Below are 19,616 nucleotides of genomic sequence, written 5' to 3'. Positions count from 1 at the left end.
TTTGTGTAATTACTAATGATTAGCGAATTATGTCTGAACATCTTTTTGTAAGAACTGTTGCTGTAAGCCTAGAGGATTAAAGTCACTTCACCTTCCTGTCCCTATGTTAAACCCAGTGGATGTGTGTACATACCAGGTAGCACACTCTTGTCCTTGCTCTGGACCTGTGGGCTCCAGCCACCTGCCTCATGCAGTGTCTTCTCTTTGATTATCTGTCAAAATGCTCCTACATCTTGGCACCTCTCTTTCTTTCCTATCCTTTCCTCACTGTGGCATTTAACACATAAAGCTCTCTCTCTTCTTGTCTGGAAAAGTAAATGGGAGAACGAATCCATGTTAAAAGCAACTCAGAAAAAAAATACTGCTTTAAGCTGTTTTAAGCTGAATGGGTTTCCTCTCCGGCTCAGTGCGCGGCTCCAAGACCAGCAGTGCCAGGAAGGATGGGGATGTTGAGGACAGCAGCAGTGCCTGGGGGCTGGGGGAGGCAGGGTCATTCATTCTCTGGTGGTGCTCCTCTCAGTGTTTGTGTAACACTGGGTGCAGCGGCACAAGCAGCTTGGGCTAATCAAACGATGCCTTTTGTCAGCTCCTCTTCACTCTCCTGCTGCAGGAGAGTTTTGTTCCTTTACCCTTCTTGTGTCCTACTCTGTGACCTGCCCAAGAGCACAGGTCCCCACTGAGCCCTTCCAGCCTTCCCCCCACCCCTTGCATCATCTCCCATAATCTTGAGGCCAGAGAAAATATTGTTTTACCTGGCTAATCTGAGGGAGGGGGCAAGGCCAGCTTCCTGCCGAATCAACCAACTCGCTCTGCAGGCCGAGACTGTGACAGCTGATGCATGATGGTGTTTATTTTCCCTGTTCAGTTTTCAAGCTGACCAGGTTCCTGCCCTGCCTCTGCCCAGCTGCAGGAAGGGCAATGCTGCAGCAAAGGCAAAGGTAGGGTTACATGGGCAGAAACACAAGGGAGGGCTGATGTGCACTAAAGCAGTACACTGTGCTGCAGAAATAAGGCAAGACAGTCTGAAAAAGCACTGCTGCATTATTTAAGACATGAAGAACTTGTCTTTGTTAACTCTTGCCAGCTGGGTTTGCAGCATTACAGCTTCAACAAAAGGTACAGCATGAACCACACAGTAGTTTTCAGGCTGAAGTATTTGACTCCTTCAAGATCTTTGTGCTGCTGCTGTGGGCTCTGGGATAATGACCAAGGCAAGTTTGTAGCCAGTAGGCTTCCACTTGTCATGTGCACATCTGCACCTTTACTGGAGAATGGTTACTGGCCTTCAAAAACCAGAAAAATACTGTGGTGGATGCTAAGGACAGCAAAATGTTCCCACGAGAGGTGTCAGAACGTGGTGCTGCTCAGGCAGTACAGATGTTCCTCTTGCTGACTCATTCACAGTCAGTTGTTCTCCTTAGCAGGCTCGAGCAGCAGCATCGCTGGACTCAACTTACATCAAACAGCCTCAAATACAAGTGTCAGTGTGAATGTATTCATTTACAAATTACTGTAGTTTGGCTTTACTAGATATCAGAAAAATAACACTGTACAGTTATTTTTATGCAGCTGGCCTCTTTACCTGGCATTAGCACTTCTTGGTGCTCCAAGCTGCCTGAGAGAAGCACAGGACTGGATTGATGTCATACATCTGGCCTTAGGACATTTATCTTTTCCTTTATATGGGGTGCACTTATTTCACATAAGCAGTTCCAGATCAGCTTTCTTACCTATAAACTGTGAATGATAGCATCAAGATAGATCTTTCTGGGCCTGCCAGAACTGTTCTGTCCTGACAGTCTGTTGGCTGGGCAGGACTTGCTTCCCTACTGTCGTCATTCATTTTCATCTCACACAGATCTTTTACTCCATTTCCCAGGCAAAGTTCTGGTTCCTCTAAATAAAACAATGCCAGTATGCAAACTCTCTACTGCTTTCCCCAGGGGCCTTCAAAAGGAAAGTCTTTGCATTGGAACTTTCTTGTGCCAGCAAAGTAAAAGCCAGTTCCAGGCTAGTCATACCAAAGCTGGAGCACTGGGAGGGTGTGCATGGACAAATAGAAATTATCTGTACAAAATACCCCAAGAGCAGCCCCCAAGTGCCGTGCCTCTCACTGGCACACAGAGCTGTGCTGGTGGTGGGACAAGGGAGCTTAAGCACATGCAGCATTACTACTGAAAGACTTGTGAGGGATTTGTCTTTGAAATTATTCAACTTAAATGCCTTTTTTAAAATTATGTAATGGGTTGTCTTACTTTAAACTGTGATTAACAGCAGTAATAATACCTCGTAGTTTATGTGCAGTATTACTAAATTTGGTCAGTGTAGGTAAGGCTATATCTATGAATTCATATTCTTCACAGGGAGCTGCTTTTTTGAATTCTACTATTTATGCAAGGAAGGAGAGTTTTCCCAATGGGCTGAAAATCGTATGTAGAGACAAACTCTAAAGTACATATGAGAAACATTCAATAGGAAAACTACATGAAAGAAAAAAATGTATTCTGGTCTACTTTCACCTCCCTCTGCAAGTAAACAAAAACATATTGGAGGTTTGTTTGAGCTGAAAAAATAAAGATAACTGAAGCAGCAGGTGGGAAAAGGACAGAGCAGCTGGAACAGGCCAATACTAAATGTTGCCAGATTTTATACAATCTGTTAAACTGAGAGGCCGCTTTGGCTTTAACTTTGAAAGATATTGACTTTATGCTCAGGAAGCATAGAGAAATTTTTATACAAGACTGAGATGAAATGTAAATTGAGCTACATGGTTCAAGCTGGTTAATAACAGTTCCAGTCAAATGCAACCAAAGGTGCAATGATTGCTTCAGCCAAAGGAACTCCAGCAACCGACATTCTTTGTGGAGGTTTGGGGTTGTTTTTCCAAAATGCTTTTCCAAGTAAATCCAATTCTTTCAATTGCAACATCTATGGCTTCCTAAGTATCATCTGCCTTCTAGTTCTATGTTTTCTGCAAGTTGCTTCTATATGAATTCCAGTGTGACTAGAGCTGCTGAAATTGTTTTTAGCTGCTCTCTGATGAACATCTTCATCCTTAGTAGTAGGAGAAGGAAAAATGTCACTAAAAGAAGTTAGAACCTTTGAACCAACGTTAGAACTACAAGCAGACCGAAGAGAGTAAAACAAAGAAAGGAAAAAGGTACCAGGGCAAGTTCAAAGTAATGAGGAGGGCTGAAAAGCCTAAAAAAAGTATTTTAAGGCAGTTCATACTTCGGTTATTATTATATATAGGAGAAAATTAATTAATCTTGAGAGAAGCTTTGTAATATTAGAATATAAAATTTTTAATTCCCTTAAGTCATATTTAATTTTAAAATGACACATTTTCATCAGCGCTCCCATGGTTAGGGTGTGGCTGGCATTTCCTTGGAAAAAAACCCCAACCATGAATTAAAGCACAGTGTAAATTAAAGCACAACATAATCAATGAAGCCTAAAACACACAGCTCGTGAGGCCACACCTGGCACATCTTTCCATATTTGCCCTGTAATAAAATCCTTTAGTAAGTTTCCATGGAACAAACTCTTCTGTTTTCTGTGCTGCTGTGGTGGCCCTTTCACATCACTGGCCTTCCCTATGGGAGCAAAACCCCATCCAAGTAAATGGCTTTCCAGATCAGAATTTCAGCGCACATCAGCCCCCCAGCCAGAGAACTGATCGTGCCCAGATCATACACAGAGGGCATTTGCACAAAGTGGTTGTTAAAAGGCAGAGAAGGAGGTAACTCAAAGAAGGGTTAGGTGCTTTTCCCTCATTTTAGATATACATTTTACATATATATGGATTTTATATATCCAGAGATCTAATCCTGTAAATGGTTATTACTGTCATTTCTGTGCAAACCAACTCCAGTGAATATATGTGAATGAAATGACATTAAAAACAATTCTTTGCTATCTCCAAGATTACATACCCATTAGGGCCACGCCATGAACCTGAGAGGTTGGATCACCTGCTTGCTAGGAACGAGATGCTGTAAGGAAGGAGGTACAAGTGTGGGATTGTAATGACCATCCTGTAATTAAGATACAGGAATAGAAGCCCTGAAGGAATAGATTTGGAGGTGGCTGTGCTACAAGGCTTGCTACATACCTGGAGCCTACTGAACTTGATCACCTCAGCCTGTCCAGTATTAAAGTGAGCCCAAATGCTCTCTGCTCTAGAAGTTGGAGTAGTATTTGATATTTTGGTACTTTGAGTATTTATAGAAAAAGAACTATCAGCTCTCCTATTGATGGGTCTGTAATTACAGGCATCTCAAGCACTCCCACTACTAGGAAAAAAAACCCCTCCTTGAGATCAAGGAGTTGACTTTTTCATGAGATAGAAACTATTGCAACATTATGCAATTTGCTTGCTGCTAGGTGAAGTATTTAATGTTCAAAACAACTCTTTAATGCTTCACAAAGTGGATATATTTAGGTGGTGCTCAGAAGTCCATTAGGTAAATTCAACCTCAAAGTCTATTTTAAGAATAATTTTAACACAGAAATATGAATTAATTTGGTTGTCATCTAGGTTAAAAGACATTCAAATGAGTAATTTTGCTAAACAACATTGCTACATATGTGAAAGGTGAGCCAAAAGATTCTTAAGATTCAAAGACCCGGCTCATTAAGTTTCCACCTGAAGTTAGCTTTAATCTCTAGCTTCTATCTGAAGTCCCTTAAGATTGATTTCTCTCTAATGACTTCCACGCACATGCTCAGCAGCTGGAATCAGGTTGTGTGGATCCCTGCGTGGAACAGGCGGACCAGCAGATGTCCCCAGATTCTAAGTAATCACGGTTAAAGCTTCCAAAATCTTCAGTGCCCTTTTGCACGTTCCAAAGGATGAAGCACTGGAGGCTACAAATGCTCTCGCTGCTTCCTCACGCACATTCTTGTAAAAACTGAACTTCTGAACCAGGGAATACTTGACTGCTGACACAAAGCACCTTTATTGTCATAGAAAAAGTGTCTGGATATTGATTCACTTTTTATGACATGCTGCCTATTGATTGATTGTCCTTTGTTTTATTTTCAAAAGCACTTTAATTTTCTTTCCCCTAGAACAGCAACACCCCCCCTTCCCAAATAGCCCCTGTAACACTTTTTCCTGGAGGTTCAGACAGAGGAAGCAAGACTTTTTCCCAACTAGTATCAATTAGTTTTAACTTGGATAGTACCAAACTCATAAACTGTTTTTGCTCACCAAATGCTTTTACATTTTCCAACAAACTCCTTTAAAGCTAAGGAGCTTGCAGGAGGCTGAAGACACAAAGGTTGCTTTGTGGTGAAGGAATGAAGAGAGGCAGCTTAGTGAGAGGTATAGGAGATAGACTGAGCCATGTGTTCTAGCTGTGACTTTCTTCCCTACCAAGACCAGAAATTTAGCTTCGTTTGATTTGGCATTAAACAGACTAGTACATAGGAGCAAGAGGGCTTGGAGAAAAGTGTGTAAGTGATTGCAGATTTGTTTGGAACCCTTCTACCTGTTTCTGGAGGGATGAGGGGATTACCTTGCACCGTCTGATGACCGGAATGCCAGATTTCTCAGCGTTGCTTACATGAAGATTTGCTTCTTGAGGGGACTGAAAACTAATTCCTTTAACTTCATGGTTAGAAGAGTCTAACAGTATCTAACACAACTACAAAAAGAGCATTAAAACGCACACCCACGGAATTAAAGATGACCACACAAAATGAGGTGAACTGGCACTGAAAGTTTTTATCTGTTTCAGAAATCTATACATTTAGATACAAACCAGCATTAACACAAAAATTTACATATTTTCAACTCTTGTATTACACAAGTAAAGAAAGTGTTATGTTGTAGATGTATGTGTACAATATAAAAATCTTCTGAGTGTATGGGTGGAAAAAAAATCTGAATAGAGCCCCGAAGAGAACATACTGTAAATATGACTGTCATGACACAATGAAGTCCATTGTTCCCAGACAGAGAAAAATTTACTTTCTAAACAGTGTATGTGAATACTGTAAGAAACTTGAACTTGCTCTGATATACATATATGTATTTGCCAAAAATGTTTTTTAAATGCTGTCTTGGCTGAGCCTTCTTTAGAGTCGATCATGTCAGAGTAGTGAATCACAGGGATACTAATTTAAAATAAAAGGAATTAGAAACTTAAGATATTCAACGAAATCTGAATTTTGAGTACTTAATATATACATAAACCCTATTAGAGCAGGAACAGAGATCAAAAGACTGATATTGTGTATGTCTGTGTCTCTTGCAAAAGATGGAGGCAGACTTTCTTGCCTCAATTCCTGTGTATGACTCCTCATACTACATCTGATTAGTAAGGAAAATTCCTTAGGGGCTAAAACCTGGTTTATTGTTTTTGTAAACAGAAAATTCTTATTCCGTGATGGTTTTGTTATGTTTTTAAAGTTGTGGCAATCTAGTGGTAACAACATTAAAATGGGCATGTGTAAACTTTGAAAAGGTAACAGGAAAAAAAAGAAGTTTGTGGATACAGATTCAGACTGAGATGCCACAACTGTATCAGCTGGATAGTACCTGACAGTGATTACTGCAGACACTGTACTCGGAAGGTACACGTATGTATGAGGTGGCTTAAAAAAAAGCCAGATTTCCTGATCATCTTTACCCATAGTAAATCAAATAGTTTGCACAGAAGTCTTCATTATTTACATGTCAACTATACAAGTAATACAAAAGAATATCTCAGTTGAGCACCAGTGCTGACTTTAGGAGCACTACCTTCAAGTCAGAGTATTAGTATTCCCTGTCACAAGTAAATTCTGATATATGTCCACAAGCTTCCATTTTCTGGATCAGTTGTATTCAGTCCACTTCTTTGTCCATGCCCATCTTTGACATTCCAAGAAGATTAGTGATAGCAGCAGTTTTATAAAAAGTCTGGGTATCCTGGACAGCTTTCCCAGCATAATCAGTTCAGATCTTTTTGAAAGAAAAGACCATCAAATCCACGGATCTGGATTGTAAGGTTTTACCAAGAGTTCTTTATATGGCGTTTATATACAATTCATGTGAGAATAAATGGTGGGAACAGACTCAGTTTGTGTGTGCAAACAGCAGGATGTCCAGCAGTGGCAGGAGTCCACAGTCGACTCAAGGGCAGTGGGGTGTCAGTGAGCTAGGGCTGTCATGTCACCTTGGTTTGGAGTAACCATAAGGACACCGAAGCATCAGGCTGTCGTGACTAGGTAAGACATGAGTGCTGTAGTATTCAACCAAACTTCCCATGTTCAAAAACATGATGTCTGAATCCAGGTAAAACTTGTCATCCTGTTGTAGAACAGAAAGCATATGTAATCATTGACAGTAATGTTTCCAACTCATTGTTTAAAGAGGAAAAGCCGAAACTCCATCATCAGAATTAAAGAAGTTCTTTCAAACATATGACTGCCTTGCAAACTAGTCAGTCACACAAATAAGTCCATATTAAACTCAGGAATTTAATATTCCATCCTTTAGGATTCGACTGGAGCTGAAATTTAGATGTGAACATTTACAGTTTATTTTTTGTGTGATACACCAACTCCTAAATCTTCGTTCGCGAAGCCCAGCCATGATACACCAACTAGACAGCCCAGATCTGAGTACTCAAACTCTCACCCTAGACAAGATATTTGTAAATCAGCTGATTTTTACTTTCAGGAACGGGAACAAGTTTAGACTTTAACTTAGTAATTCCAATACATACCTATATGCACCCACATTTTATATACACACACATATATATAATATACACATGCACACAGAGTGCAGCGACTAACCTTTTCAAAGATTCTGTAGTTTCTCACTTTTCCTGCAGGTTCATCCCATACAACCAATACCTTGAAGAAGAAAAATGCAACATATTCAGTCTATGCAACCAAGCTCTTCTAAGTCAATGTATTATTGAGGAATCAATTAAAATTCAGCCTAAAAAAAAAAAAAAATCTCTGACAGGATAGCAATTGTCTCAGATTTTCTTGCTTTAAGAAAAGAGCCCATCTAAATTATTAAGTACTTTGTCATACATAAGATATAGTATGTCTCAATCAAGAAGTTTTTTGAAGGGTAGATTCAGCAATTGCAAGTTACCTTTCCAGGCTTAGTAGATGAGTTCCTAATACAGTACAATCCATTTTGCGGTTGTCCTTGTGGGCTACTAGCTTTAAATATCCTAAAAAGAATAAGCAATTACATATATTAGCATTTTATGGCTCAGATAAGTCAAGTGCCTACAGTCCTAAAATCCTTTTTTACAAATCTCTATATCAGTTGTAATAATTCATAGTAGATCATCACTGAAAGAATGTCACTGTTCTAACATCCAAACCAGCAGTGCAGCACAGAAGATTTGGCTTTCTGGTCTCATCTACTTTCCTGGCAGAACAACCTTCCCCAAATGGACCAAAATCACGTTGCATTCTCATCTATCAATTGATACACGAGCACTGAACTAACTTCCCTAAGAAAGGATTTCCATATTAAATACTTGTAGTGTGTTTTTAAACACAAGTCGTACCTATCAAAATTATCTTTGCACTACTGCTCAGTACAGGTTTTGGTAGGACTTCCAAGTAACTATTTTAAAAGTCACATTTTTACCTTTCAACTTCAAAGGATTCAGAGGTATTAAGAAATATTGAAGCAGGCAGCCCAACCTGTAAAAAATAGGAAGAAAATAAAATCACCGTGTAAGTCAATGACAACTAAAAATGTGAGCAACTTGTTATCCAAATAAGTTACAGCCATCACTATCTGAAATTATTAATGGTGATGTAATCAATACTTTATGCTTTTTTCTCCTTTATATCCAGTATTAAAATCCAGAACTTATCAAGGTATTCTCAAAGAGGCTCAAAAAGAAATTAAAAAAAAATTACACAGCACTGTGCTTTCAGAAAGCTATTCTTTTCCTGGAATAATGTATTTAAAACAATTGCCAAAAGTATACATGAGCAAGGAAAAAAATATTCTTTGAGAATGGATCATCTGTTTAATCTTACTTTTTCATAGTCATCATCAGAGTTATCATCATCAGGTTGGCTTGGCTTGGAGGGTAGTGCTGGTTTTTCAAATGAAAAGCTTCTAAAACTCTGTCCATCTGGTGGTGATCTCCTGGAAGAAACAGAACGAAAACTGAAGGATATGTCATCAGGAAAACAGAACAAATTTACACAAAACACTGAAGGGATAGTAAAACTAGAACAGAAATTTCAGTTCATAGAACGGTTTTGGTTGGAAGGGGAACTTAAGGATCATCTCGTTCCAACCCCCCTTCCACTCAACCAGGTTGCTCAGAGCCCCATCCAACTTGGCCTTGAACACTTCCATGCTCCAAAACTTCTCTGGACAACCTGTTCCAGTAGCTCACCACCCTCACAGTAAAAAAATTAATTCCTAATATCTAATCTAAACTTACACCTTCCCTCTTTCAGTTTAAAGCCCTACCCCCTTGTCCTACCACTACATGCCCTCGTGAAAAATCCCTCCCTCTCCAGCTCTCTTGTAGCCCCTTTAGGTACTGGAAGGTGCTGGAAGGTCTCCCTGGAGCCTCCTCTTCTCCAGGCTGAACAACCCCAACTCCCCCAAGCCTGTCTTCACAGGAGAGGTGCTCCAGCCCTCCAATCAACTTAGTGGTCTCCTCTGGACCACTTTCAACAGGCCAACACCTTTCTTGTGATGGGCCCCAGAGCTGGAAAGCAAAATAATTTGAGTAATCATAGATTAATTCAGGTAGGAAGAGACCTCTAGAGGTCATTTAGTCCAAGCTCCTGCACAAAAGAGGTCCAACCAGATCACTCAGCTCAGGAAGCTATAACCAATCAAGTTTTGAGTATCTCCAAGCATGGGGATTCCACAGCTACCTGGTTCTGGTGTTTCACCATCCACATGGTAAAAAGTTTTTCCTAATACCTACCTGTAATTTCCCAAATTGTGACTTCTGCCTGTTGCCTCTAATCCCAAAACACTGCAGACCTAGGAGGTCTTGCTCTGTCTTGCCGAACCCACCCACTAAGTAGTAGCAGGTACCAGTGATCTCCCACTGGTCTTCCTAAAGGTTGAATGAATCCAGTTCTCTCAGCCTCTCCTCACTTATGTGCTATAGCCCAAATATCTTGGTGGCCTGACATGGGACTCACTCCAGTCTGTCACTGTCTTCCTTGTATTTTGTCTTTAAAGAGTGTATTACTTGTTCTTCAGAGCTGCTGAATGATCCAATGGACAAAAATATTTTCATCTGATTCGCCACCATAACTAGTTCCACATCCCTTACTGAAGTTGATCTTAATATAAAATGGAACACATTTCCTATCTCCACAGAAGCCTGAAATTGTTTTTGTAGTTCCTTGAGGTTCTGACATAAAGGCTTCTTATTCACTGCAGTCAAATGCTATTAAGGCTTTGAGACTCACCTGAAAACAAATTAACTACAAAACTTTGATGTAATTATTTTTTTTTTGGTTTATCTACTATTTCTTTCTGAACTATTTCTGAAACTAAATTCATTACAGAATTTTCAAATAACAAACACAGGCAATAAAAGCACAACACTGAGGAAGAGAGGGATGGTGCAGGGAAGAGAAACAGGTATCACTATGAATCTGAGAAATATGTCTGTCTACTCGTTAACTAATACACAATGGAAAAACATAATAGTGCATTGTGTTTTCATACTTACTGTAACTGGGGACATGAAGACTTCTCTGCTCTAGGCTTGATTCCAGGGGGCTGGTGGCTTGGCACAGGTGGCTTTGGGAGCACTGGTGGCACAAACAGTCCAGGTTTACCATGTTCTCTTGGCACTTTCAGCTCCACTGGTTTTTCAGTGAGCTGTGACAGCTTGGGTTTATTGGCTGGTAGTGGAGGAGGAGTTCGCTGTGAAAGGTTTAAGTTTTTTAGCTTCTCGCATCCTTCTGGAAGAGCAAGGACTTGGGCTGGAGGCAGAGGGTCTGGAGGCAATGGGTGAGATTCTTTGACACACACAGGCTTCTTGAAAACAGGCAAAGGGGGCACAGGGGGCAACTGTTCACTTAGTCTCCGGCTTGAGGACTGAACCTTTAGATTAGGTTCAGCTCGGCACTGCGGCTCTCTCATGGTTACGGGATCCTCTAGTTTGATATCAGGTAAGCTCCTCTTCGGAGGTGGTGGTGGTGCTGGTGCTGTAGGTTTGCCAGCATAGGAATTTGCCCTTGCTTCTGTGTAGGCAGCTTTTCTGACATGAGGAACGGGTGGAGGTGGGTATGCTGGGGGCAGCACCATATCTGCAGAAAGAAGACATCCAAAAGCATGACACTCTGAGGGGAAATACAGTATGTCAACAAACAACACTTTTCACATTAATTTTCTATGTGATTTAAGGTATTTCACTGGCATCTGGTCTGACAGTACCCAAAATGCTGGATAAGCATTTAACTTTCAGCATAGTTCTTCATGTTATAGGCAGTAAACTCCTGCTATTTTTATTCAGGCATGGCTTGTGATGACTTAGCAAAGGTTTTTCTCTTTGCTAAAAATAAAGAAAAAACAGACTACATTAAAAGCATTAGTCCTGCTCCAGACTGATGGCCAGATGCAGGTCATCCAGGGCAGGAGGCCTGCAAGCATGTTCTGCTTTCTGTAAATGGTTACTGCTGTTACTATAAACTTCTGACCCTAAATACCTCTCTAGATACACGTGCATTACTTCAGTTATTTTACCACTTGCAATGTTTTAGTTATGACCAAAGCAAAATAAAAACCTGGCATTCCATGTGAATATTGCCTTCACTGGGGGCCTTTCATAAAGGGAATCAAAGAAATCACATACCATCTTTCACTATGTCACAAGTATCTGGCTGCAAGTAGGACTCATCCTCTTCCTCCTGGTCATAATCTACAGATAAAAATAAGTGTGTTAGACTCTGATAAGTAGTCCTGGAACCAAGAAAGAGTATCAACTACTTAGGGCTCTTTAATAAACAAATATTTTTCAGAATTTTTTTTAAAGAGGTAAAAAAAAAAAATTAATAATTTTGCTCCAACTCTCTGCCATCTAGAATAGGTGTTTCCTTAAATTTTAATGTCAATTAAGAAAGCCATCACTTACAACAGGGGGAGATGAAGTACGCTAAATATGAAATTTTTTTCCAACTTTTAAGTTAAAATTTCTAGTGCTATAGCCTTCCTGAGAAAAATTCTAATCACACAACTACATGGATGTATTGGCAAAACCACTTGGAAAAAATATAATCCCCAAAACTTAACCCTAACACAGAAACATTTATGATTTTGCAATATGGAAGCCTAAGCAAGCCTAGTGATCTACAATTAACTCTGCCTTGCTCTGGCAACAAAAAAAAATGTGCCACAACAAATGGCTTAAGTGGTTTCAATGTTGTCTCTAACTGTAAATCAGAATAATCAAGACAAGAAAAACATGTTACTTCTAGGCAGTACTTTCTCATTGATTATAAGAGGAGTCTCAAGAACAGTATGAGAGGAATGCACTAAAAAGAGAAAAAGGTAAGAATAGAAGAACTGATTTTTATCAGATAATTTTCCTAATTTAAACTCCTACTAGGCCTCTTACCATAATTCATCTTGCATACAAACCTTCCCTCCCATAAACACAGAAGGACTAAACTACGATCCTACATGAAATGCTGATGAGTTGGTTTTCCTCTGCTTTGCAGCAATTGAACCGGATTTCCTAACAAGACTCAGTTCTGCCTTTTTGTCTTAGTCAAGAAAAATAGTCAGGAATTTCCTTTCAGGAAATGAGAATACTCACTCCCATCAACCCTGCCCTTAGAAATCTGAAAGGGAAGATGAGAAAAGGCCTAGTAAAGGATTTCTGTTGAACCTTGAGGCAAGGTTTCTCATATTGGATTTTACTAATATATTTCTTGACTAGAAGTCAGTTGCTGAAATATGTTGTGAGTGCCTTCCGGACAGGCTCTCTGTCATGTCCTCACTTCTAACTAACCTCCTTGAAAGATCTGAATGTCTTTATTTTTACTAACAGAACATCTGCTTCTGATTTAAAACTACAACAGCTATACACCTTGTAAAAAAAACAGTTGCAAAATGGATCAGTTTGCTTAAGTTAAGGGAATAATTCCTGCAGAATCCAGAAGACATAAATAAACAAAAAAAGAAGTCTTATTTATCAGCATCTGATTTGTCACCTTCATTATCTGCTGAATGATGAGAATACTTGATATCAATGGGACGTTCTACTGAGCCATAGAAACTGTCTGCATCAGAACCAGAGTCACTGCAAAAAAAAAGACAGAGTATCTTCTGTTTAGCAGGGCTCTAGCACTGGAAAAGAATGTTGGAAAAGCAGAAGCCATCTGTTCCTATTTCCCAATTAACAGTCTTATATGTTGCTGCTGTCTTTTAAAAAGATTGTATTACACAAAGCTGACATTTAAAGTTCTCTTAGTAAAAAGATTTATTTTTGTCTTGGTGTTCTTTAAAGTATGAATTAGGAAGGGCTTTCCTTCTTGGGTCTTACTGCACCTGTTCTTATTCAACAGCAAGTTACTTGTAGGTGCGAAAAGCCTAAACCACCACTGTCAAGAGCTAGTGCAAAAGTGATAAAAACCTAATAAAGATTAAGGGCTTATACCTGAATTCTGTTATTGTTTCTTTCTTCTCATGGTAGTGATCAATTTCTCTCCTCAAGGACAGCATCCAATTCTAAACAAAAATAAAAATACAACATTCAACACAACCATCTTTAAATCATTAAACACAGATGTATCTGTCCTCTGTAAGAACAGAGCAACTGTGCAGGGAACACACACTGAAATAGTATATATCCATGACTTTATATTGAAAGGACTCAGTCAAATGTTTTGACTGCCTAAAATGCTGTAAGAACATACTGAAATATTAAATTTTCAGTTTTCAACTTTCAAGCTGTTATTTCCAAAACCAGGTACCGATTTGTAGTATGTTTATGGGCAAGAGATTTCACTGAACAGTTTTCACACTTTATCAAAGGTTTAAACATATAAATATTTGTTCCTTGGCTAAAAATAAATATGAAATATTTATGGAATATGGAGAAACATATGCTATCTAGTATGACACTTACAGCCATTCCCTAAATTACAAGTTGAACTAACACCAACTTAGTAGTTAAAACTTCAGACATGATTTTCAGAGGAGCCCAAAGAACTAGGTATACAAATTTCAGCGACAGCTGCATTTCCAGTTCATTTAGATTTTAGGGAAGTCCAAGATTTGCTTTCCACTTCAAGGAAAATTATGTTGTAAAAGAAGAAGAAAGTTACCTTTCTTTCATCTTCAGAAGAAGCTGAAAAAAACCACGTCCGGTGCTTCTTGCTTATGTGAACTAACTTGAAAGGAAACACATTACTTGATGTTGTCTCCTCAGCTGCCCGCATAACCCTGAGAAACACAACGACCGATACAGAAACGCCTTAATCTATAAAGTTAATGCTGCTGAGCGAGTCAGAAAGCTCTGACAGAAAGCAGTTATACTGGCCAGTTTTGCCTGATGAAAAATAACCCCCAAGCCCAGGAAAACACCACAGAAATCCCCATATGTGCATTGGTAGTACTTCTCCATTTGAGTGGTAGAAAGGACAATGCAAGAGCTCTGACAGGAGGAAGAGCACTCATTCAACCGCCAGCCAGAATTAGGAACGGATGCTTTGACGTGTTCAAGAGTTTTAGTGAACTGCATTAATTCACAAGTGTCACACACAGTAAGAAGTATTTAGGGTGCTTGTGGTCCTTCTTTCAGAAAGGCACTATTTCAGAGGACAAATCAAAACATACGCTTCCCATGAAAAAAAGGAAAATTAGGAAAACTAATATTAAAAGTTAACTTAATTTTGTCACTTTTCCCTCATAAACACTTTCTTGCACTTTTTTTACTATTTTAAAACAAGCATAACTCAACTTCTTTCTTTTTTTGTGTGTATACAGAATTTCCTCATTTGAGATTCCTCTGGGAAAAAAAAATAAAAACCCCTTCATGCAACTACCCAGTTGAATAATTCTTTCATTTCAAATTCTTTTTCAATAATGTTTCCCTCTGTGCATAATACTGAGGCCTGGTCCCTATTCCAACCAAGATCTCCGCAAGGTTGCTAGAATGCAGATACATAAAAAGCAATAACACAGTCTCTAGCATTTACAAATTCCGTGGTGTTTTTCATATTAATGTGGATTACAGGAGTTAGTGTCACAACCACGTTACACCATGGGTTTCTTCTACAAATTAATCTTGAGTTTTTAATTAGCTACAACGTTTACAAGTGCATTCCCCTAAAATATGCCACTGTTGTGCTCAGTTAGAAAAGCTGTCATAATCTAAGAAAAGATAATTCCTTATTCCAGAAGTCCGAGAACATTATACAGTACAATAATAACATATACGAAACCAAGAAAATTGCACTGATATTTCTCTGCATTCCCTCTCTCATTAAACCTTTCTTAACAATTTCCTAAGGTTGGATTGGACTTCCATTAGTGGGCCTTGTAGGTCTGCTGCACTCAGACTCTGACAGGACTGGCTAACCTGAAAGCCATATATTTTTATCTTCAACTTGCAAAGCAAATATTAAGATTTAAAAAGTGTAGCAAAACGAGTAAGACATCCTGCATGTGCATTCTCTTATTTATCACTCTGTAGTTCAGTTTTGACACTAGAGTTGCTGAATCAGTAACTCCATAAATTTTCCTTTCTGATTCCTTTCTAGTTTTATGATGATCATCGAAATCCCTACAGAACAAAGATCATTTGTCTGAAAGAATCCACATCTATCTGCACAAGCATTAAGTCAATAACAAGAGTAAGCCCATTGCAATTCATACAGCTTTACTGGTCAAATTACAGAACATGAAGGCTACCCACTTGCCAAGCACTGGAAATGTCATATACACAATTTGAACGGAATACTTCTCTTGGAATCCAAGATCAATGCTTAACCCAAAGAACAGATGTTTAACTGTGTTTAACTTAGTTGGAAATTAAGCCCATAGTCTCTTGCATTAACTACAAGGAGTTTGGGTGTTAAACAAGTTTTTGGCACTCACCTGTTGTAACCTTTCAAAGAAAAGGCACCCTGGGGAGATGCAGATGTGCTGCTTTTAAAATAGTAGATACATCCCTCGTGGATGATCACAAATCTCAATGGCCCTGAAGAGATAAAAAGTGAACAAAACATGAATCCAAGGGCAGTACAATAACTAGAACTTGGGTAGAATTATTGCTTAAGATTTTAGTAACCTTATTAATCATTATAAATGAGCACAAACTAGTTAAGGGACAGCTTGCTGATGATCAATCACATGGTAAAGCTGTCTATTCACAGAGTTTCAGGAGCATTTGATTCCCTCATTTGAGAGGCAGCTGATCTGAAAACTTCAAAAGCAGCCTCAGAGACTGCAGGTCTGACCTCCACCTGTGCTCCTTTACTAGCAGGATAAACAACAGGGGGAAGGTAGCTACAGGCTACAAACACTTATTTACATCCATCCCAAAACCATGATGGTATCTCTTCTTTCACCTTAAGTACATAATGCTGCCAATAAAATGATGTTCTATTTTCTTTTTTTGAAAGGGGCCAAGACTCCTTCCTATATCAAAGGCGGTAATCTTTGTCCTTAACTATATATGTATAGCTTCAATATAAACAGGAATAGCATAGGAATAGCACACAAATAAAGCCAAAACCTGAAGTTTTCTCCATGTAAACAGACTCTGATTTCAAAAGAAATTACTGGTTTTAAGTACAGCCCAATGTTGGCAGTGAGAAAATTTCCATTTCACAACAGCAACAGGAGTTGGGATATTTTTCCAGTACAGATTAACCAACTGGAAAAAAAAGCTGAGTACTAATTTCTTTTAGAAAAGGGTATTTGAAATTGATACTTATCCTAGGAATCTGTCTTGAAAAATCTTACTTGTGAAGGACTTGACAAGAAATTTAAACAAGCAAAATAAACGACAACATTTGTTATTTAAGATTTACAGTTCCAAAATAATTAAAGGAGAAATCTTTCAGTAGGGGTCTTTCATACATATATTCAAGTAAAACTGTATTCCAGTACAAAGTGGAAGAACAGCTTCAATAAAGAGTCTGCTAACATGATATGTGTTAGAGGCCCCAGAGGCAAGCATTTAAAACACCTAATTTAGTTAATACTCATTCGACTTACACTTCAAGATCTGCAGCTGGGTGCCTCCTTTTTTATGAAGATACCCCGATTTGGTCACTCCTCCAGGCATTGTCAGAAGGTTTTGTGCTCCAATTGCCTTCATTGGGACTGGCCAGACCTGCTCCTGCGAGGCCATCATTCTGCAATTTTGAATAGTTAAAAGCAGTTTAAAACTTCTATTTTACTTTAAAGAGTGAGTACTGAGAAACAAAGCTTGTTTCCTTAAACAAGCTTTCCAAACAACTAATATGGTTCAGCACTCAAGAATGTAGCACAGACGGGTGTTCAAAGATTCCAGGAACCTCATAATGTATAAAAAACTGTGGTGCAAAAAGTCCCGATTTATTTTTGTACAGCTCTCAAGAGTGATTGACAGTAGTTGAAACAATGGAAGAGTGTTTAGTAAATGTTATTTAAGTATTTCTGTGTTAAAAACGCTCCAGATAACACTGCCAGACTTAATCAGGCAGGTGACTAGAAAGAAAATTGGTTTCTTCTCCCAGTGCTACACCACACATGTAAATACAATGTCATTTTCTGTACAATGAGGGACTCAAGCCCAAGTTTAATAACTGAAGTATCTAATACTACTCCTGATATTTACATGTTTTATTCTGAATGAAAAGATTAGTATATAATCTCATACCAGATATTATATGCCACAATATCCTGTCCAAATGAAGTTCATCTAAGATTGCTGCAGGCTTCCATTTAATTTATATACCAACCATTAATGCCATGCTCCAAGCTCCTTTGCAGTTACCACTCTTTCTGCTGTCATCTTAAACCAAAAAGATTAGTTTCTTAGGTAGCAGCTTTTTCTGATATATAACTATGAGCCCTCTTTTTCTTCAAATGGTGACAGAACTAGGCTAAAAATCCTGCTGGGTAATAGAGAAAAGAAATCATGCATGGACTGAATGGGAATTTTGACCTGGACATAAAAGGGTCTGTTATCCTCAGGTGTAGGGCTAGAGACCTTTGCTGGTAAAAGGCAAACTAATGAAGTTCCAGTTAATTAATTTCTGATCAAGGAATGATGGTTTAGAACTGATAAGCTTTCAGTGGAGGACTGAAATCTAACTGATCTTGTTTGCTTCTCGTTTACCCAAAAAGGACAGTAAGGGAGGTCAACAGTGAGGCTCAGCACAGAATCCAAGAGCCTCAGCACAACGCCATGCCCAAACACTTTTCCCTCCAGCCTAAGATGGCAACTGAAGTTCCTATATTGAAAAGAACGAGGAAGTGTTGCAGTTTTTTTGAGGGATTAAGTGCAACAGCAGAGCACACATCCATTGAATTTGTGTTAGGAAAAAGAGAAACGCACGTCAATGGATCTTTAGGTGGATCAGCATAGGATTCAGATCTAACTGCTTGCCCTTGCTGTGTGTGGGAAAGGGTAGAAGTTCCTAGTAATTTCTACCAGGAGAATTTAAACTAAACTAAATTCTTCAGGCAGCCTAAAAAACTTAATCACAAAAATTAGGTTTTGGTCCCCAGCGTTACGAAGCAGGCACAACCAGAGGAGGCAGGACCCAAGGCCCTAGAAAGGCTTTCACAGCAGACACATTAAGGCATCATGGTTTCCAAATTTTCCCCCATGACTTTCCTCCTCACCAAAAGCTAAGTTACTTTTGTTGTATTCAGCTGTATCCTTCCTTCTGCTGCTTCCTCTGTGTTCTTATTAAATGACTGAGATCTTTCCAGGCTGAGTTGTTCCTTCCTCTTCCTCCCCCACAGTGAAATGTCTAGCACCAGCAATGTATTAACAGGTCCGAGAAGGGGCTACTCACATACTTAAAGCTTCTAAGAACAGTAGTAAAACAAAGAACAGCAGAAGAAGTTAACACCCCACCCCAGCAAATCCTTCAAATTGTTACTCCACATCTTGCAGAAAAGTCTAAGTGAGGGAAATGGAGAGTGTTACCCAGCTGGCTGCTGACACTGCAGTACTGCTAAGAGTAATTTCCTTGAAATAAGGAATGCAAAGGCAAGTCCTAGGCCAAATTCTTCTTTTAAGATGTGCTCATCAACGTTCAAACATTAAAACTTAATTTATGATTATTTCAGTCTGTTTCTAGTTCTGTTCAGAGAAAAGATTAAGTAAAAGTGGAATCTTTTCATTCAGATAAATACACTCTGATGCCACTTTTCTTGAACTAACTCTAACTTTAGTCTCAATGCCATCCAACAGTTTCAAGTTCATCATGGCTCTTGAAATCCTGTGTGCCTTTACTACAAAGACCAGAACAAGAAAGGACTTAAGTACATAGAGTATGGTGTAAAACTGTTTCAGTGTTATGTACTTAGGTTGAAAAGCTATCAGAAGAGGCAGAGTTAAATGTTTCAGAGAGGTTACCCAAAACAACCAGTAAGCTGAAATTTCTAGGAAGCCAAAGTCAAACACCGGGAACAAGTGTGTGAC

General features: G+C 39.0%; 1 protein-coding gene across 8 annotated transcripts in view; it reads right to left on the bottom strand.

Moving 5' to 3' along the window:
- Positions 1 to 5,020: 5,020 nt before the first annotated feature.
- Positions 5,021 to 19,616, bottom strand: part of SH3BP2 (SH3 domain binding protein 2) — a 36,712-nt gene continuing 22,116 nt past the window's right edge. For 7 of the 8 annotated variants that reach the window (XM_017820834.1, XM_017820832.1, XM_017820833.1 and 4 more), the window contains exons 2-13: positions 17,192 to 17,331; positions 16,067 to 16,169; positions 14,293 to 14,410; positions 13,623 to 13,693; positions 13,177 to 13,265; positions 11,817 to 11,882; positions 10,689 to 11,271; positions 9,013 to 9,124; positions 8,612 to 8,667; positions 8,102 to 8,183; positions 7,792 to 7,851; positions 5,023 to 7,300 (exon numbers count right to left, since the gene is read on the bottom strand). In XM_017820834.1, coding sequence (XP_017676323.1) covers positions 7,163 to 7,300; positions 7,792 to 7,851; positions 8,102 to 8,183; positions 8,612 to 8,667; positions 9,013 to 9,124; positions 10,689 to 11,271; positions 11,817 to 11,882; positions 13,177 to 13,265; positions 13,623 to 13,693; positions 14,293 to 14,410; positions 16,067 to 16,169; positions 17,192 to 17,330 — 1,617 coding nt within the window. In that variant the 5' untranslated portion in view covers position 17,331 and the 3' untranslated portion in view covers positions 5,023 to 7,162. Of the gene's footprint in view, positions 7,301 to 7,791; positions 7,852 to 8,101; positions 8,184 to 8,611; positions 8,668 to 9,012; positions 9,125 to 10,688; positions 11,272 to 11,816; positions 11,883 to 13,176; positions 13,266 to 13,622; positions 13,694 to 14,292; positions 14,411 to 16,066; positions 16,170 to 17,191; positions 17,332 to 19,616 lie in introns of all 8 variants that reach the window. The other variant, XM_017820830.1, reaches the window with a different exon arrangement.

Source organism: Lepidothrix coronata, unplaced genomic scaffold, assembly GCF_001604755.1.
Source record: "Lepidothrix coronata isolate B3197 unplaced genomic scaffold, Lepidothrix_coronata-1.0 Scaffold85, whole genome shotgun sequence".
NCBI lineage: Eukaryota > Metazoa > Chordata > Aves > Passeriformes > Pipridae > Lepidothrix > Lepidothrix coronata.
This window is presented reverse-complemented; position numbering and strand designations above follow the sequence as displayed.